The sequence below is a fragment of the Xenopus tropicalis genome, chromosome 8 (assembly GCF_000004195.4).
Source record: "Xenopus tropicalis strain Nigerian chromosome 8, UCB_Xtro_10.0, whole genome shotgun sequence".
Classification (NCBI taxonomy): domain Eukaryota; kingdom Metazoa; phylum Chordata; class Amphibia; order Anura; family Pipidae; genus Xenopus; species Xenopus tropicalis.
This window is the reverse complement of record NC_030684.2, coordinates 6371334-6392153: the sequence shown is the minus strand read 5'-3', so window position 1 is coordinate 6392153 and position 20820 is coordinate 6371334. Positions and strand designations below refer to the sequence as shown.

Sequence of the window (20820 nt, the reverse complement as noted above, 5' to 3'; positions counted from 1 at the left end):
CTGGGGGGAACCATAGAGTTTGTCCTGGTAGGGCTAGATAGGTCTGTGTGAGGCTGGTGCTTTGCTATAGATGTGAGAGCTGGGGGGAACCATAGAGTTTGTCCTGGGAGGGCTAGATAGGTCTGTGTGACCCGAGGAAGAACTTTTTGTGACCATGGAGCAACCATATCCCATGTGCCCAACCACAGAGCTTGATGTTCAGCTACGTTTGAGCTCTGTGGCTATTAGAGGGACCGTAGTGCTTGCCCAAAGGGCATCTGGTTGGCTCTTTGCAAGGTGACACTTTATGATGGTTGTGGTGGACCTGGCACGTTAGCTGTAGGCCTATAACTCCCAGCACCCCCTCCCAACCCTGTTATGTGAGGGCACTTGTGTCTGGCTTGGAAGCCTGCCCCCCTGTGGCGCAATCTGGCACTCAAGTACTGCACAGGGGGAGGGGCTTGTGTTCCCTTTATTGTTCTACGTGACCCCCCGCTTTATGCCCCCCTATTATCCTTTGAGTCTCTTTGGCATCCTGTGTTCTTTTTTATCCCGGCAATGTGGCCCTGGGGCAAAACACCTCCTTACATGGTGCGGGAAGGGTTGGCCGGGCCCCACGTTGGCACCTGTGCTGTACAATTAAGGGCAAGTAAACACAAAGGGCCCCGAGTTATATCCGACTGGCACACAGGGCGGCCTGGCAGGCTCCTCTAGCTCCATCCCTAGACCCCCCCCCCCCAGTCTAGTGGGGCCCCTGGGGAATGTTTCCTGTTCCAATCGGCCCCAGGAGCCACACTGGGGGCCACACACGACGGGGCCACACTGTTAGTCCACAAAATATTTTTATGAAGCACAATAAAACCTTGTGAATATATTATATTTGGCAGTTTGGCTCGGTACCATAGAGTCTACTCCTAAAGGGCAAGTAAGCAAATAAATAGCCTATCACAGGGCTGCCCAACCTGTGGCCGAACTACAACTCCCAGCGTGCCCGCCGGTTGGGCACCTCTGGCCCCTAATACATTCAAATACGTGGTCAATTAGTTTCCGAGAGCCCCCCGACGTCCCATTTCCAGGGTGGGGGGGGTCTCTATGATTTGGAATGTACCACCTGTGCCTCGGGTTAGGGGGGTGTAAATCTGTGGGCAAATGTTTTTGATCAAAAGCAGTGGCTAGTGATGGGGGTGCCTAGGGCTAATACGGGGGGGCAATTCTGCTGTATTTGGCCCCTGCCCCAGAGTAAGTACATGAGCTGATGTGATTGGTGCATTGGGAATATTGGGCTGTTTAATTGGCTGGGCACGTGTCTCTGCCCCCCAACATGATGGCTACTGAGTGGCTACTCACCTACAAGCCTCAGAATTTTGGGGTATGTATGAGGGGGGCATAACTTCGTGAATAATGGCCATACGGGGGGCCCCAGTACTGACGGGGTAACACTGAACCCTGTGCCACTTGCCGCCGGCTCTGTTTGCCACCTTGTGGCAGCTCCTACGGCCCAGGGGGAGGGGCTACTCTGTTTGGCATCAGTTCATTGGCTAAGAAAACAGTCTATAAGTTAAAAAGTAAACAATGATTTGTCCGAAAAACACTTGGGGTAACCGAGACGCCGCCCCTCGCGCCCAATGTGATTTAGGCATCGGCCGGGCAAATATCTCTGTGCTTTCATAAATACCATTGCTCGGTGGGTTGTTGCCTTGGGAACGGCCCATGTCTGTCCTGGGGGGGGGAGGATCCCTAGCTATTGCTCGATCTCTGATCCCCCTCCGGCCGGGCATCTTCTTCCTCCTGATTGGAGGAGAGATCCACTCGCTGCTCGTCCATTCGCTTGGCCTGGACTCTCTGGATCAGACTGAAGAAGTCTTCGTCGGGCATGGTGGGACCCCTGGGGATGGTGTCTGGGGGGGCACATCTTTGGTCATCTATCCGGGAAGACTGGAGCAGAGCAGAGGGGTTAATGTATATTGGGCATTTGGCCAGTCGGGGCGTTCGTGCCCACGGTGGGGCAGTTTCTGGGCGGCACTTACCTGGCACTTCATGAGCATGTTAAAGAACTCGTCCCCGGGCTCCTGCTGGTCCCCTTCCACTCTCAGGTGGCCCATGTTGTTGTGCGTTAGCCGCAGCCCCGGCAGGTTGCCCACGCTCGCCCGTTGGTCGTCCAGCCGCCGACTCTGGGAGCTGGCAATCAGATCAAAGAACTCCTCCGTCTGGGGGGAGGCCATTAATGAGGAGGCCGCTGGGAGGGGGGAAAGCGCAGAACCGTGACTGCCCTGGGGTACATTATAACTGCCCAGGGGCCCCCCAGGCATAGTGAGCGGCTGGGTAAGGGCCAGGGGAGGGGCCCCCAGGCATAGTGAGCGGCTGGGTAAGGGCCAGGGGAGGGGCCCCCAGGCATAGTGAGCGGCTGGGTAAGGGCCAGGGGAGGGGCCCCCAGGCATAGCGAGCGGCTGGGTAAGGGCCAGGGGAGGGGCCCCCAGGCACAGCGAGCGGCTGGGTAAGGGCCAGGGGAGGGGCCCCCAGGCACAGCGAGCGGCTGGGTAAGGGCCAGGGGAGGGGCCCCCAGGCACAGCGAGCGGCTGGGTAAGGGCCAGGGGAGGGGCCCCCAGGCACAGCGAGCGGCTGGGTAAGGGCCAGGGGAGGGGCCCCCAGGCATAGCGAGCGGCTGGGTAAGGGCCAGGGGAGGGGCCCCCAGGCATAGCGAGCGGCTGGGTAAGGGCCAGGGGAGGGGCCCCCAGGCATAGCGAGCGGCTGGGTAAGGGCCAGGGGAGGGGCCCCCAGGCATAGCGAGCGGCTGGGTAAGGGCCAGGGGAGGGGCCCCCAGGCATAGCGAGCGGCTGGGTAAGGGCCAGGGGAGGGGCCCCCAGGCATAGCGAGCGGCTGGGTAAGGGCCAGGGGAGGGGCCCCCAGGCACAGCGAGCGGCTGGGTAAGGGCCAGGGGAGGGGCCCCCAGGCATAGTGAGAGGCTGGGTAAGGGCCAGGGGAGGGGCCCCCAGGCACAGCGAGCGGCTGGGTAAGGGCCAGGGGAGGGCCCCCCAGGCATAGTGAGAGGCTGGGTAAGGGCCAGGGGAGGGGCCCCCAGGCATAGTGAGAGGCTGGGTAAGGGCCAGGGGAGGGCCCCCCAGGCATAGTGAGCGGCTGGGTAAGGGCCAGGGGAGGGGCCCCCAGGCATAGTGAGCGGCTGGGTAAGGGCCAGGGAGGGGCCCCCAGGCACAGCGAGCGGCTGGGTAAGGGCCAGGGGAGGGCCCCCCAGGCATAGTGAGAGGCTGGGTAAGGGCCAGGGGAGGGCCCCCAGGCATAGTGAGAGGCTGGGTAAGGGCCAGGGGAGGGGCCCCCAGGCATAGTGAGAGGCTGGGTAAGGCCAGGGGAGGGGCCCCCAGGCACAGCGAGCGGCTGGGTAAGGGCCAGGGGAGGGCCCCCCAGGCATAGTGAGAGGCTGGGTAAGGGCCAGGGGAGGGGCCCCCAGGCATAGTGAGAGGCTGGGTAAGGGCCAGGGGAGGGCCCCCCAGGCATAGTGAGCGGCTGGGTAAGGGCCAGGGGAGGGGCCCCCAGGCATAGTGAGCGGCTGGGTAAGGGCCAGGGGAGGGGCCCCCAGGCACAGCGAGCGGCTGGGTAAGGGCCAGGGGAGGGCCCCCCAGGCATAGTGAGAGGCTGGGTAAGGGCCAGGGGAGGGGCCCCCAGGCATAGTGAGAGGCTGGGTAAGGGCCAGGGGAGGGGCCCCCAGGCATAGTGAGAGGCTGGGTAAGGGCCAGGGGAGGGGCCCCCAGGCACAGCGAGCGGCTGGGTAAGGGCCAGGGGAGGGCCCCCCAGGCATAGTGAGAGGCTGGGTAAGGGCCAGGGGAGGGGCCCCCAGGCATAGTGAGAGGCTGGGTAAGGGCCAGGGGAGGGGCCCCCAGGCATAGTGAGAGGCTGGGTAAGGGCCAGGGGAGGGCCCCCCAGGCATAGTGAGAGGCTGGGTAAGGGCCAGGGGAGGGGCCCCCAGGCACAGCGAGCGGCTGGGTAAGGGCCAGGGGAGGGGCCCCCAGGCATAGCGAGCGGCTGGGTAAGGGCCAGGGGAGGGCCCCCCAGGCATAGTGAGAGGCTGGGTAAGGGCCAGGGGAGGGGCCCCCAGGCATAGTGAGAGGCTGGGTAAGGGCCAGGGGAGGGGCCCCCAGGCATAGTGAGAGGCTGGGTAAGGGCCAGGGGAGGGCCCCCCAGGCATAGTGAGAGGCTGGGTAAGGGCCAGGGGAGGGGCCCCCAGGCACAGCGAGCGGCTGGGTAAGGGCCAGGGGAGGGGCCCCCAGGCATAGCGAGCGGCTGGGTAAGGGCCAGGGGAGGGGCCCCCAGGCATAGTGAGAGGCTGGGTAAGGGCCAGGGGAGGGGCCCCCAGGCATAGTGAGAGGCTGGGTAAGGGCCAGGGGAGGGGCCCCCAGGCATAGTGAGAGGCTGGGTAAGGGCCAGGGGAGGGCCCCCCAGGCATAGTGAGAGGCTGGGTAAGGGCCAGGGGAGGGGCCCCCAGGCATAGTGAGAGGCTGGGTAAGGGCCAGGGGAGGGGCCCCCAGGCATAGTGAGAGGCTGGGTAAGGGCCAGGGGAGGGCCCCCCAGGCATAGTGAGCGGCTGGGTAAGGGCCAGGGGAGGGGCCCCCAGGCATAGTGAGAGGCTGGGTAAGGGCCAGGGGAGGGGCCCCCCTAGTACTCTGTGTCTCAGCCAACCCATTAATGGGGTTTCAGGATATTGGAACCCATGGGGGTTGCTGGGAAGTCTCTCTAATGTGGCACTGGGCGGCCCTCCAGCTGCAGTCAGTGCCCAGAGGGCTCCCTATTGCCCAGCGGTGCCAGCCTGGGTACTTACATATCCGGTCCTCGGGCGCTGGCACAGGGGTAGCCGAGGCCTCCGACATCCCCGTCTGGCTCTCCTCTAACGGGCACCTCTGGTCGTCCATCCGGTTGCTCTGGAATTTACTCAGGAGGTCAAAGAAACATTCCTCGTCCGATGGCGCCCGATTGATTTTCTGCAAGAGAAACGGAGCAGTTAATATGGATTCCCTTCCCGGCTGCAGACTTTCCCCTTCTGCAATCGATAGGCCAGTTAGGTTCTCTCTTCCAGTAAATATTGACTGGGAATCCTCTGGTCTCAGGTGCCTCCCCCGGGTCTGTCCTGTTATACAGATAGCTAGAATCTCAGCCATAAAGCAGGGCAGGACTGCTGCTTACAATGGGGGGATCAGATAGGATCTGTGCCACTGTGACAGAATGCTCTGTTATACAGATAGCTAGAATCTCAGCCATAAAGCAGGGCAGGACTGCTGCTTACAATGGGGGGGATCAGATAGGATCTGTGCCACTGTGACAGAATGCTCTGTTATACAGATAGCTAGAATCTCAGCCATAAAGCAGGGCAGGACTGCTGCTTACAATGGGGGGGGATCAGATAGGATCTGTGCCACTGTGACAGAATGCTCTGTTATACAGATAGCTAGAATCTCAGCCATAAAGCAGGGCAGGACTGCTGCTTACAATGGGGGGGATCAGATAGGATCTGTGCCACTGTGACAGAATGCTCTGTTATACAGATAGCTAGAATCTCAGCCATAAAGCAGGGCAGGACTGCTGCTTACAATGGGGGGGGATCAGATAGGATCTGTGCCACTGTGACAGAATGATCTGTTATACAGATAGCTAGAATCTCAGCCATAAAGCAGGGCAGGACTGCTGCTTACAATGGGGGGGATAGGATCTGTGCCACTGTGACAGAATGCTCTGTTATACAGATAGCTAGAATCTCAGCCATAAAGCAGGGCAGGACTGCTGCTTACAATGGGGGGGGATCAGATAGGATCTGTGCCACTGTGACAGAATGCTCTGTTATACAGATAGCTAGAATCTCAGCCATAAAGCAGGGCAGGACTGCTGCTTACAATGGGGGGATCAGATAGGATCTGTGCCACTGTGACAGAATGCTCTGTTATACAGATAGCTAGAATCTCAGCCATAAAGCAGGGCAGGACTGCTGCTTACAATGGGGGGGATCAGATAGGATCTGTGCCACTGTGACAGAATGCTCTGTTATACAGATAGCTAGAATCTCAGCCATAAAGCAGGGCAGGACTGCTGCTTACAATGGGGGGGATCAGATAGGATCTGTGCCACTGTGACAGAATGCTCTGTTATACAGATAGCTAGAATCTCAGCCATAAAGCAGGGCAGGACTGCTGCTTACAATGGGGGGGGATCAGATAGGATCTGTGCCACTGTGACAGAATGATCTGTTATACAGATAGCTAGAATCTCAGCCATAAAGCAGGGCAGGACTGCTGCTTACAATGGGGGGGATAGGATCTGTGCCACTGTGACAGAATGCTCTGTTATACAGATAGCTAGAATCTCAGCCATAAAGCAGGGCAGGACTGCTGCTTACAATGGGGGGGGATCAGATAGGATCTGTGCCACTGTGACAGAATGCTCTGTTATACAGATAGCTAGAATCTCAGCCATAAAGCAGGGCAGGACTGCTGCTTACAATGGGGGGATCAGATAGGATCTGTGCCACTGTGACAGAATGCTCTGTTATACAGATAGCTAGAATCTCAGCCATAAAGCAGGGCAGGACTGCTGCTTACAATGGGGGGTCAGATAGGATCTGTGCCACTGTGACAGAATGCTCTGTTATACAGATAGCTAGAATCTCAGCCATAAAGCAGGGCAGGACTGCTGCTTACAATGGGGGGGGGATCAGATAGGATCAGGGGATGATGGGAATTGCAGTTCAGCAATATGTGAGGGTGGAATGTTCTGGTTGGAGTGGGAGCTCTTGCACCCAGGGGGCAGCTCGGGGGCCCGGGGCCCATTCAGTTCAGAGAGAGGTTCCTATTATTGCAGATAAAGCGACTCAGTATCTGTCGGGCACTAATTAATCTGCTAATTGGACACAGCGCGGCCATGATCTGGGCACATAATTAGGGGCGGCTGGTCGGCACTTACTGCCGGGAACTCACTGCCAACAAGCGGCCCCTTTGTATACGGAGTCCCTGAGTCACATGATGCAGCGGGGGGGGGTGCGGGGGTCTGGCAGGGTCTCTGGGATTCCGCTTACCCCTACAGCACCGCCCTTAACCCCCTTGTGTGCATTTATACCTGCCGGGGGGCTACTGGGGGCAGGGAGAGGGTGGCACCGGGCTACTGGGGGCAGGGAGAGGGTGGCACCGGGCTACTGGGGGGAAGGGAGAGGGGGGCACGGGGCTACTGGGGGACAGGGAGAGGGTGGCACCGGGCTACTGGGGGGCAGGGAGAGGGGGGCACGGGGCTACTGGGGGCAGGGAGAGGGTGGCACGGGGCTACTGGGGGCAGAGAGAGGGTGGCACCGGGCTACTGGGGGGCAGGGAGAGGGGGGCACGGGGCTACTGGGGGCAGGGAGAGGGTGGCACCGGGCTACTGGGGGGCAGGGAGAGGGGGGCACGGGGCTACTGGGGGCAGAGAGAGGGTGGCACCGGGCTACTGGGGGCAGGGAGAGGGTGGCACCGGGCTACTGGGGGGAAGGGAGAGGGGGGCACGGGGCTACTGGGGGACAGGGAGAGGGTGGCACCGGGCTACTGGGGGGCAGGGAGAGGGGGGCACGGGGCTACTGGGGGGCAGGGAGAGGGGGGCACGGGGCTACTGGGGGCAGGGAGAGGGTGGCACCGGGCTACTGGGGGCAGGGAGAGGGTGGCACCGGGCTACTGGGGGGCAGGGAGAGGGGGGCACGGGGCTACTGGGGGGCAGGGAGAGGGGGGCACGGGGCTACTGGGGGCAGGGAGAGGGTGGCACGGGGCTACTGGGGGCAGAGAGAGGGTGGCACGGGGCTACTGGGGGCAGGGAGAGGGTGGCACGGGGCTACTGGGGGGCAGGGAGAGGGTGGCACGGGGCTACTGGGGGCAGGGAGAGGGTGGCACGGGGCTACTGGGGGGCAGGGAGAGGGGGGCACCGGGCTACTGGGGGGAAGGGAGAGGGTGGCACGGGGCTTCTAGGGGGCAGGGAGAGGGTGGCAAGGGGCTTCTAGGGGGCAGGGAGAGGGTGGCACGGGGCTACTAGGGGGCAGGGAGAGGGTGGCACGGGGCTACTGGGGGCAGGGAGAGGGTGGCACGGGGCTACTGGGGGCAGGGAGAGGGTGGCACGGGGCTACTGGGGGCAGGGAGAGGGTGGCACGGGGCTACTGGGGGCAGGGAGAGGGTGGCACGGGGCTACTGGGGGGCAGGGAGAGGGGGGCACCGGGCTACTGGGGGGAAGGGAGAGGGTGGCACGGGGCTTCTAGGGGGCAGGGAGAGGGTGGCACGGGGCTTCTAGGGGGCAGGGAGAGGGTGGCACGGGGCTACTAGGGGGCAGGGAGAGGGTGGCACGGGGCTACTGGGGGCAGGGAGAGGGTGGCACGGGGCTACTGGGGGCAGGGAGAGGGTGGCACGGGGCTTCTAGGGGCAGGGAGAGGGTGGCACGGGGCTACTGGGGGCAGGGAGAGGGTGGCACGGGGCTACTGGGGGACAGGGAGAGGGTGGCACGGGGCTACTGGGGGACAGGGAGAGGGTGGCACGGGGCTACTGGGGGGCAGGGAGAGGGTGGCACGGGGCTACTGGGGACAGGGAGAGGGTGGCACGGGGCTACTGGGGGACAGGGAGAGGGTGGCACGGGGCTACTGGGGGGCAGGGAGAGGGTGGGCACCGGGCTACTGGGGGGAAGGGAGAGGGTGGCACGGGGCTTCTAGGGGGCAGGGAGAGGGTGGCACGGGGCTTCTAGGGGGCAGGGAGAGGGTGGCACGGGGCTACTAGGGGGCAGGGAGAGGGTGGCACGGGGCTACTGGGGGCAGGGAGAGGGTGGCACGGGGCTACTGGGGGCAGGGAGAGGGTGGCACGGGGCTTCTAGGGGGCAGGGAGAGGGTGGCACGGGGCTACTGGGGGACAGGGAGAGGGTGGCACGGGGCTACTGGGGGGCAGGGAGAGGGTGGCACGGGGCTACTGGGGGACAGGGAGAGGGTGGCACGGGGCTACTGGGGGACAGGGAGAGGGTGGCACGGGGCTACTGGGGGACAGGGAGAGGGTGGCACGGGGCTACTGGGGGACAGGGAGAGGGTGGCACGGGGCTACTGGGGGGCAGGGAGAGGGTGGGCACCGGGCTACTGGGGGCAGGGAGAGGGTGGCACTGGGCTACTGGGGAAGAAGGTGGGCGCCGGGCTACATGAATGGGGTACCCCCAAAAGCACATAATTAAGAACCTCCTATTTAGGGGACCCTGATCTCACATTAAGGGACTCTTGTCTGAAACAGATGGGGTTAAAATCATGATTGGGTATATTGCCCTATAACAACCAGCACATGTATGTATCCAACTCTCCATTGGCCAAACAGGTAGGGCCCCGGGGCCAGCCGCTCTGCAGGGGGAGGGACGCTCTGCAGAAGGGGAGGAGACTGGAGGGTGTAACATACGCAAGTGTTAGGGCAGAGGGGGAGGGTTGGCACTGGGTGGGTAGGGGGGGCACTAACTGGCACTGGGCACATATTCATTATATTGGACCCAATACAGAAACCTGCACATAAAACTGGTATCAAAAGAGACCAACTGCAGGAGGGTCAGTCGGCCAGACTAGATGGGCACCGTGTTTGTACCTATGTCCCCCCAGGGTCAGTGATTGGACCAAAGACTTTGGGGTTCTCCCTACTGGCACTGCCCTGGGGTTGGGACCCACAGAATATCCCACAGGAAACAGTGGGGAACCCTATTGTCATGAACAAGAGCCCAGTGATAGCCTAGAACACTGCCCTCCTTCTTAAAGGGTAAGTAAGCACAACATCCTACATTTCCTATTTGGCTATTTTCATTATCCAGAACGACTTCGCTACCCGTCTGGGTCAGGCCTCGGCGCCGGCATTGATTCTAGTGGCCACACTGACCCCGAGGGTTCCTCCGGCCATTAGGGGGCCCACTAAGCCGAGCTGCAGGGATCTGTTTATGCCCATGAGTGAACCGTGTAAGTGTCCTGGGGTTGCCTTGGCGACACAAGCAGCCACAGGGTCTGGCAGTAAGTGCCCCCCCCCCCAATTTACATCATTTAGTCCCCATTTATCATCATAATGCACCAATCAGTGATCAATACTCAGCCCTTAGTAGCCAAGGATCAAGGGGTCTGGGCGCAGAAGAGCCGCCATTGATTAGCCGGATCGGCCCAGACGCCGGCCGGGTCAGATGATTTCTGTCTAATTGAGCCTAATGGATCTGTCTCTTATCCTTAAACCCCCCAGCTGCTTCCTTATTGGTCACGGGGCCTCGTGCGAATGCTGTGATAGGCTGCACATAACAGCGGTATAGAACTGCAAGGGACAAACTGGCACAGTGGCTAAAGGGGACCCTGAGAGATAAGCAAGTCGGGGTCCGGCCTTTAGTTACAGTGGCCCTTGGCTCATAACACCCAGGTACATGGAAGCACCCCCTAACTGCCCCCCCCCTAGCCTGGGACCCCCATTCACTTCTATCTACATGCATTTACTCAGTGGCCAGTAACCCAGGCAATTTGGCACACTCAGGGTTAATCACACCCAGGGTCCCCGGATTCTGTGCATCTAATACAGACCCCGTCCCCCGATACAATGCCAACTAGTGCCGGGCGTTACAGGGTTACGTACAGCATTTTAACCCCACGTTCCCTGGGACCCACCGACCCGGGCAGGGGCCACAGCAGGGATCAGGTGCATCTCTAGGGGCCACTAAAAGTTTTGGGTGGGAGCAGAATTGTGGCCCCTGTGATGTTGCTGAACTAAAGCTAAAGTTAAGGGTAAGATCAGTGCCCCCCACTATCCGACGCCCCCCACTATCCGACACCCCCCTCCCAAACTGGCAGCTCTGTGCAGATAGAGACAGAACAAGGGGTACTTACGGCCGGTAGGTAGGTACACGGCTACTGGATACAAGACAGAGCGGCTCTGCTACCCCAGCGCAGCGGAGGACGAGACAGACGATGAGACAGAGCGCTCAGCCATGTGGAAGGGAGAGACTGTGCCAGTGAGCTGCTCGGAGCTGAGACAGCTCTTAAAGGGGCCACGCACACTTTCATAGGCTGGGGAAGGGCAGGGGGATTTGCCGGATTCTGTAGGTACCAACCCACCGAGCCGGCACACACCCTGCAGGTAGGCGGCTCTCCCTCTCCCTGACACCCAGCCGCTGTAGCAATAAGGGTGGCACTCGGGAACGGCAGGCTGTTAACCCCTTCAGCACCATGATAGCATTTCCACAGCCGGGCAGGTAGGTAGGGGAGCTGGGTAAAGAGAAATTGCCCCTATTGTTATGCTACAGAGAAGGCAATAATGCCTCTTCTCTCCCCTTATTTGCCCCCCTCCCTTGGGATCCAGATCCCGCAGAACCAGAACCGAGCTTGCCTGAATGGGTTCCTGCTGTTACATTGTCCCCCAGTGTGGGGCCCTAAGTATAGCTCTGCCCGGGGGCCCTATCTGCATGCATGTTCCCCCCACACCCCAGCGCTATACTGACCCCTAGGGGCATTAGGGTAATTACCCTGCAAGCTGCACTAGGGCAGGGGATCTATTATCCTGAAACCCATTATCCATACAGCAGTAGGGCCGCCCCATAGTGACCCACTGGATTCTAATTTTTATTATTTCCTTTTCACCAACAGTGTCACTTAGATTGTAAGCTCTGCGGGGCAGGACCTCTCCCCTGGCTCCCTGGAGGGCTCTATAAAGATACAGTCCCATACAATGGCTGGCAGGGGTAGGTGGCGGCTCTGATGCCCCCTGCGAGGGAGAGAATGGGGGTAGTTGCAGAGGGGCAATAGAATAAGCTGAGCCATAGAGATTAAAGGGTAAGTTATCCCGCAGAACATGCATTTAAAGCTACAGAGGCGCTTTCACCAACCTGTGCAAATGTCTCGCTCATTACTAGCAGGCGAGGGGTTAATGGGAACACACGCTGGGATTGGCCAGAGCCCCTATATAAGGGAGAGTAACTGCCGACACACAACTCTATTAGAATCCCCAAACCACTCGGGTACCAGTAATGGATTGCCATTCCCAGCATGCACTGCGCACACTCCCTGCCGAGCAGAGTATCCCATGAGTGCCATATATAGCCGCTGCCTAATTGCTTCACATAACTAGGTTAGTGGGGTAGGTTAGTCCCACCGCCCGCAGGTACCGCCGCTTCTCTCTCGTTCCGCCGGAATATTCCGTGGATTTCTGATATGGGAAACTGGGGGTGTCCCGTAAGTACCCACAATGCTCTACAGGCCTGGGGTGTCCCATAAGTACCCACAATGCAATAACAATCCAGTTCCATTCTTAGCTCCACCCTGTTACATTTAGCATGGTCTACATGGAGCCCATAGTGGCCCTTCTATCTTACACCCAAGCCTTAGGGGAGCCATGGAGCCCATAGTGGCCCTTCTATCTTACACCCAAGCCTTAGGGGAGCCATGGAGCCCATAGTGGCCCTTCTATCTTACACCCAAGCCTTAGGGGAGCCATGGAGCCCATAGTGGCCCTTCTATCTTACACCCAAGCCTTAGGGAAGCCATGGAGCCCATAGTGGCCCTTCTATCTTACACCCAAGCCTTAGGGGAGCCATGGAGCCCATAGTGGCCCTTCTATCTTACACCCAAGCCTTAGGGGAGCCATGGAGCCCATAGTGGCCCTTCTATCTTACACCCAAGCCTTAGGGGAGCCATGGAACCCATAGTGGCCCTTCTATCTTATACCTATGCCTTAGGGAAGCCATGGAGCCCATAGTGGCCCTTCTATCTTACACCCATGCCTTAGGGGAGCCATGGAACCCATAGTGGCCCTTCTATCTTACACCCAAGCCTTAGGGGAGCCATGGAACCCATAGTGGCCCTTCTATCTTATACCTATGCCTTAGGGAAGCCATGGAGCCCATAGTGGCCCTTCTATCTCACACCCAAGCCTTAGGGGAGCCATGGAACCCATAGTGGCCCTTCTATCTTATACCTATGCCTTAGGGGAGCCATGGAGCCCATAGTGGCCCTTCTATCTTACACCCAAGCCTTAGGGGAGCCATGGAACCCATAGTGGCCCTTCTATCTTATACCTATGCCTTAGGGAAGCCATGGAGCCCATAGTGGCCCTTCTATCTTACACCCAAGCCTTAGGGGAGCCATGGAACCCATAGTGGCCCTTCTATCTTATACCTATGCCTTAGGGAAGCCATGGAGCCCATAGTGGCCCTTCTATCTTACACCCAAGCCTTAGGGGAGCCATGGAACCCATAGTGGCCCTTCTATCTTATACCTATGCCTTAGGGGAGCCATGGAACCCATAGTGGCCCTTCTATCTTATACCTATGCCTTAGGGAAGCCATGGAGCCCATAGTGGCCCTTCTATCTCACACCCAAGCCTTAGGGGAGCCATGGAACCCATAGTGGCCCTTCTATCTTATACCTATGCCTTAGGGGAGCCATGGAGCCCATAGTGGCCCTTCTATCTTACACCCAAGCCTTAGGGGAGCCATGGAACCCATAGTGGCCCTTCTATCTTATACCTATGCCTTAGGGAAGCCATGGAGCCCATAGTGGCCCTTCTATCTTACACCCAAGCCTTAGGGGAGCCATGGAACCCATAGTGGCCCTTCTATCTTATACCTATGCCTTAGGGGAGCCATGGAACCCATAGTGGCCCTTCTATCTTACACCCAAGCCTTAGGGGAGCCATGGAACCCATAGTGGCCCTTCTATCTTACACCCAAGCCTTAGGGAAGCCATGGAGCCCATAGTGGCCCTTCTATCTTACACCCAAGCCTTAGGGGAGCCATGGAACCCATAGTGGCCCTTCTATCTTATACCTATGCCTTAGGGAAGCCATGGAGCCCATAGTGGCCCTTCTATCTTACACCCAAGCCTTAGGGGAGCCATGGAACCCATAGTGGCCCTTCTATCTTATACCTATGCCTTAGGGGAGCCATGGAACCCATAGTGGCCCTTCTATCTTACACCCAAGCCTTAGGGAAGCCATGGAGCCCATAGTGGCCCTTCTATCTTACACCCAAGCCTTAGGGGAGCCATGGAGCCCATAGTGGCCCTTCTATCTTACACCCAAGCCTTAGGGGAGCCATGGAGCCAATAGTGGCCCTTCTATCTTACACCCAAGCCTTAGGGGAGCCATGGAGCCCATAGTGCCCCTTCTATCTTATACCCATGCCTTAGGGGAGCCATGGAGCCCATAGTGGCCCTTCTATCTTACACCCAAGCCTTAGGGGAGCCATGGAGCCCATAGTGGCCCTTCTATCTTACACCCAAGCCTTAGGGGAGCCATGGAGCCCATAGTGGCCCTTCTATCTTACACCCAAGCCTTAGGGGAGCCATTGAGCCCATAGTGGCCCTTCTATCTTACACCCAAGCCTTAGGGGAGCCATGGAGCCCATAGTGGCCCTTCTATCTTACACCCAAGCCTTAGGGGAGCCATGGAGCCCATAGTGGCCCTTCTATCTTACACCCGTGCCTTAGGGGAGCCATGGAACCCATAGTGGCCCTTCTATCTTATACCTATGCCTTAGGGAAGCCATGGAGCCCATAGTGGCCCTTCTATCTTACACCCATGCCTTAGGGGAGCCATGGAACCCATAGTGGCCCTTCTATCTTACACCCAAGCCTTAGGGGAGCCATGGAACCCATAGTGGCCCTTCTATCTTATACCTATGCCTTAGGGAAGCCATGGAGCCCATAGTGGCCCTTCTATCTTACACCCAAGCCTTAGGGGAGCCATGGAACCCATAGTGGCCCTTCTATCTTATACCTATGCCTTAGGGGAGCCATGGAGCCCATAGTGGCCCTTCTATCTTACACCCATGCCTTAGGGGAGCCATGGAGCCCATAGTGGCCCTTCTATCTTACACCCAAGCCTTAGGGGAGCCATGGAGCCCATAGTGGCCCTTCTATCTTACACCCAAGCCTTAGGGGAGTCATGGAGCCCATAGTGGCCCTTCTATCTTACACCCAAGCCTTAGGGGAGCCATGGAGCCCATAGTGGCCCTTCTATCTTATACCCATGCCTTAGGGGAGCCATGGAGCCCATAGTGGCCCTTCTATCTTACACCCAAGCCTTAGGGGAGCCATGGAGCTCATAGTGGCCCTTCTATCTTACATCCAAGCCTTAGGGGAGCCATGGAGCCCATAGTGGCCCTTCTATCTTATACCCATGCCTTAGGGGAGCCATGGAGCCAATAGTGGCCCTTCTATCTTACACCCAAGCCTTAGGAGAGCCATGGAGCCCATAGTGGCCCTTCTATCTTATACCCATGCCTTAGGGGAGCCATGGAGCCCATAGTGGCCCTTCTATCTTACACCCAAGCCTTAGGGGAGCCATGGAGCCCATAGTGGCCCTTCTATCTTACACCCAAGCCTTAGGGGAGCCATGGAGCCCATAGTGGCCCTTCTATCTTACACCCAAGCCTTAGGGGAGCCATGGAGCCCATAGTGGCCCTTCTATCTTACACCCAAGCCTTAGGGGAGCCATGGAGCCCATAGTGGCCCTTCTATCTTACACCCAAGCCTTAGGAGAGCCATGGAGCCCATAGTGGCCCTTCTATCTTACACCCGTGCCTTAGGGGAGCCATGGAACCCATAGTGGCCCTTCTATCTTATACCTATGCCTTAGGGAAGCCATGGAGCCCATAGTGGCCCTTCTATCTTACACCCATGCCTTAGGGGAGCCATGGAACCCATAGTGGCCCTTCTATCTTACACCCAAGCCTTAGGGGAGCCATGGAACCCATAGTGGCCCTTCTATCTTATACCTATGCCTTAGGGAAGCCATGGAGCCCATAGTGGCCCTTCTATCTTACACCCGTGCCTTAGGGGAGCCATGGAACCCATAGTGGCCCTTCTATCTTATACCTATGCCTTAGGGGAGCCATGGAGCCCATAGTGGCCCTTCTATCTTACACCCAAGCCTTAGGGGAGCCATGGAGCCCATAGTGGCCCTTCTATCTTACACCCAAGCCTTAGGGGAGCCATGGAGCCCATAGTGGCCCTTCTATCTTACACCCGTGCCTTAGGGGAGCCATGGAACCCATAGTGGCCCTTCTATCTTACACCCAAGCCTTAGGGGAGCCATGGAACCCATAGTGGCCCTTCTATCTTACACCCAGGCCTTAGGGAAGCCATGGAGCCCATAGTGGCCCTTCTATCTTACACCCAAGCCTTAGGGAAGCCATGGAGCCCATAGTGGCCCTTCTATCTTACACCCAGGCCTTAGGGGAGCCATGGAGCCCATAGTGGCCCTTCTATCTTACACCCAAGCCTTAGGGGAGCCATGGAGCCCATAGTGGCCCTTCTATCTCACACACAAGCCTTAGGGGAGCCATGGAGCCCATAGTGGCCCTTCTATCTTATACCCAAGCCTTAGGGGAGCCATGGAGCCCATAGTGGCCCTTCTATCTTACACCCAAGCCTTAGGGGAGCCATGGAGCCCATAGTGGCCCTTCTATCTTACACCCAAGCCTTAGGGGAGCCATGGAGCCCATAGTGGCCCTTCTATCTCACACACAAGCCTTAGGGGAGCCATGGAGCCCATAGTGGCCCTTCTATCTTACACCCAAGCCTTAGGGGAGCCATGGAGCCCATAGTGGCCCTTCTATCTTACACCCAAGCCTTAGGGGAGCCATGGAGCCCATAGTGGCCCTTCTATCTTACACACAAGCCTTAGGGGAGCCATGGAGCCCATAGTGGCCCTTCTATCTTACACCCAGGCCTTAGGGGGGCCCATGGAGGCGCAGTTGAGTGACACAATGGTGGCCCTTCTATCTTATAAAGAGCTTGATGACCCAAAGTCACATGTTCTTGTGTCGTAAATCCTTGGCGTGTAATTGGCCGAGGGCGGGGGGCTCCTACTCACGGTTACAATGACAACGCGGTGCAGGGGGGGAAGAATCTATAATCTCGCCCAACTGTGTAATTAGGAGGCACATAGCGCAGAGGGATAATGAGCGCGGGGGGGCGGGGCTACGCCACTCTTTGCCCTGGCAGCCTATAATCTGCCCCGATTACTGTGATTAAAGCTCAAACATCCCAGTGGCACCGAGGGGAGAAGCAACAGCACCAACCCCCCCGTGTTCTATTTGGATCCCAACCATTCAGCCAATGGGATCCCTAGAACAAGCCAGTGGCTAAAACACATTAAAGGGAAACTATACCCTCTATAATGGCTCGGCATAGGGAGCCATGATTGCTCACCCCTCAGCCAATGAAACAGTGACCTCTAGTGGTTACATTTCCATGGATGTCTGGGACCCACCGGCCAAGAGTCCAACTTTAAGGGGGCCCTCTGTGCCAACTCCGGCACCCAAACCCACCGCGATTGCCCCCACCGGCAACAGAACCGGGGGCTCTAGACTGGGCCGCTCTGGCAATGAAAGGGTTACAGCTGTTCTGACCCAGTGCTCGGGCCCCAGCAGTGATTAATTGGGAGCGGAGGATCGTTTGGGTTATTTATTGCCTCGGCCGCACATACCCAGGTGGCAGAACCAAGGCCGGGCTCTCTGTTCCTGCCAAGGTCACCAACCCGCCCCATAGAGACAGCAAGAGAGAGAGAGAGAGAGAGAGAGAGAGAGAGAGAGAGAGAGAGAGAGAGCGAGAGAGAGAGAGAGCGAGAGAGAGACAGCGAGAGAGAGAGACAGCGAGAGCGAGAGAGCGAGAGAGAGAGCGAGAGAGACAGCGAGAGAGAGAGAGAGAGAGAGCGAGAGAGAGACAGCGAGAGAGAGAGAGTGAGCGAGAGAGCGAGACAGAGAGCGAGAGAGAGAGAGAAAGAGAGCGAGAGAGTGAGCGAGAGAGAGAGAGCGAGACAGAGAGCGAGAGAGAGAGAAAGAGAGCGAGAGAGAGAGTGAGAGAAAGCGAGAGAAAGAGAGCGAGAGAGAGAGAGACAGAGAGAGCGAGACAGAGAGTGAGAGAGAGAGAGACAGTGAGAGAGAAAGAGAGCGAGAGAGAGACAGCGAGAGCGAGAGAGACAGTGAGAGAGACAGCGAGAGAGAGAAAGAGAGCGAGAGAGAGAGAGACAGCGAGAGAGAGAGAGAGACAGAAAGAGAGTGCTTATCAGCGGCCCCCAGACAGACAGCAATATAACTGCTGGCGGAACCAGTACAGGGAGAAAGAGGTTCTGACAATGAATGAGCCCCTTTATCTCTTCCCATTGGCACCATGTTGGCACAGGGGGGGGGTTTACACCGATCCCCATTAACCCCTGACTGACCCAGGATACCATAACTTCACCCCAATGGGAAAGCCGCTGCCATTGTTGTGCCCGATATCCGGCACGACTGAGCAAACATGTAGGGATAATGGGCGACGGTCCCTTGGAAGGAGCACGGAGATAAGAGCACTCAGGGCTCATTGTGTGAATAAACTACATATAAACCCCCCCCCCCAGACCCCCCCCACTCCAGCCGCTGTGTAACCCACGGCCTACACTCATAATTAGCGGCACCACCTTATACTGCGGGGGGGTCAACCCGGGCTGAACCACTTGTCACTTTCCCATTTACATAATTACTAACCCCCCCCCATTGTTATTTAGTTGAGAGTCCCCAGCACTGGGCCCCTCCCAACTGCACCATTGGGAACATAGGGGGCTTCTCTTCCACAGCTACAGGGGCCCCCTGGAACTATAGCGGGGTGACTGTTACCCCAATGTTTCTATATATCTGTAACCTTGTTATGGGCTAAGGGGGCCCAGCCTGAAGGCCAGTTAGGGGGGGATTTGGGGTGAGTGCTTATTTGTGCCCTGGGTACCCCTGGAACTATAGCGGGGTGACTGTTACCCCAATGTTTCTATATATCTGTAACCTTGTTATGGGCTAAGGGGGCCCAGCCTGAAGGCCAGTTAGGGGGGGATTTGGGGTGAGTGCTTATTTGTGCCCCGGGTACCCCTGGAACTATAGCGGGGTGACTGTTACCCCAATGTTTCTATATATCTGTAACCTTGTTATGGGCTAAGGGGGCCCAGCCTGAAGGCCAGTTAGGGGGGGATTTGGGGTGAGTGCTTATTTGTGCCCCGGGTACCCCTGGAACTATAGCGGGGTGACTGTTACCCCAATGTTTCTATATATCTGTAACCTTGTTATGGGCTAAGGGGGCCCAGCCTGAAGGCCAGTTAGGGGGGGATTTGGGGTGAGTGCTTGTGCCCTGGGTACCCCTGGAACTATAGCGGGGGGACTGTTACCCCAATGTTTCTATATATCTGTAACCTTGTTATGGGCTAAGGGGGCCCAGCCTGAAGGCCAGTTAGGGGAGATTTGGGGTGAGTGCTTATTTGTGCCCTGGGTACCCCTGGAACTATAGCGGGGTGACTGTTACCCCAATGTTTCTATATATCTGTAACCTTGTTATGGGCTAAGGGGGCCCAGCCTGAAGGCCAGTTAGGGGGGGATTTGGGGTGAGTGCTTATTTGTGCCCTGGGTACCCCTGGAACTATAGCGGGGTGACTGTTACCCCAATGTTTCTATATATCTGTAACCTTGTTATGGGCTAAGGGGGCCCAGCCTGAAGGCCAGTTAGGGGGGGATTTGGGGTGAGTGCTTATTTGTGCCCTGGGTACCCCTGGAACTATAGCGGGGTGACTGTTACCCCAATGTTTCTATATATCTGTAACCTTGTTATGGGCTAAGGGGGCCCAGCCTGAAGGCCAGTTAGGGGGGGATTTGGGGTGAGTGTTTATTTGTGCCCTGGGTACCCCTGGAACTATAGCGGGGTGACTGTTACCCCAATGTTTCTATATATCTGTAACCTTGTTATGGGCTAAGGGGGTCCAGCCTGAAGGCCAGTTAGGGGGGATTTGGGGTGAGTGCTTATTTGTGCCCTGGGTACCCCTGGAACTATAGCAGGGTGACTGTTACCCCAATGTTTCTATATATCTGTAACCTTGTTATGGGCTAAGGGGGTCCAGCCTGAAGGCCAGTTAGGGGGGATTTGGGGTGAGTGCTTATTTGTGCCCTGGGTACCCCTGGAACTATAGCAGGGTGACTGTTACCCCAATGTTTCTATATATCTGTAACCTTGTTATGGGCTAAGGGGGCCCAGCCTTAGGGCCAGTTGGGGGGGGCACGGTTATGCCCAGCTCTCCCCCCAATCCCGTGTGGCTGAGGGCTCCGTGGCGGTTACGGCGGTGGGACAGGGAAGCCGTTAATGAGTATTTAAGTTGGGGAATTACAGGAAAACCATAAAAATGTCAGCAGGGAGAAAGGCTGAGAAGTGTTTATTTGGTTACTAAGGATACGGCAGGTGTTTCCTACCAGCCGCTCAGGAGGAGACGAGTATCACAATGAATGAAGCGCAAGGCAACAAGACGGCGGCAGTGGGAGGAGCCAGCGGCAGTGGGAGGAGCCAGCCTGGGTTTGTATCGCTATAGGGGGCACAATCAAATGCATCAATGTACCTGCGGAACTACTACTCCCAGCTGGGAAGTAACAGGATAAACAAAATGGCCGGCTGGGGGCATCTAGAGAGACACCGGCTCCCCAATTCCCTGAATAAGATCAAATCCTAGAGAAAGAACGTACCCCCAAGGTTCATTACTAAGGATTGAGTTCCAACCCAGTGTCAGTTTTCCTCCCGAGACGGAGACATAATTGGAATAAAACGCAATTCTCACGAGCCCAGAGCGGCTTTCAGTAGCCCATTCGTCTGCTCATATTCTCTCATGTCATGGACCCCTTTACCAAAACATTACCGCCCAGCACAATGTAGGCCATGATTATATACGGATTGTTTTGGGCAATTTTTCTGCGGTTGCTAGGCGCACAGACCATAGTAACTAGGCAGATTTTAATGGGGTAAAAGCAGAGGTCTCCACTATTTAGGGTATATTTAAGCCAAAGCTCTATGGTGTTGGC

The 20820-nt window shown here is 57.7% G+C and overlaps 1 protein-coding gene across 7 annotated transcripts in view; it reads right to left on the bottom strand.

The window, feature by feature from the left end:
• Positions 1-802: 802 nt before the first annotated feature.
• The window catches only part of gpsm1 (G-protein signaling modulator 1), a 70237-nt gene continuing 50219 nt past the window's right edge, over positions 803-20820 (bottom strand). For 5 of the 7 annotated variants that reach the window (XM_031906851.1, XM_031906850.1, XM_031906852.1 and 2 more), the window contains 3 exons: positions 4808-4967; positions 2007-2215; positions 803-1914 (listed from right to left, as the gene is read on the bottom strand). In XM_031906851.1, coding sequence (XP_031762711.1) covers positions 1717-1914; positions 2007-2215; positions 4808-4967 — 567 coding nt within the window. In that variant the 3' untranslated portion in view covers positions 803-1716. 7 annotated transcript variants of the gene reach the window in all.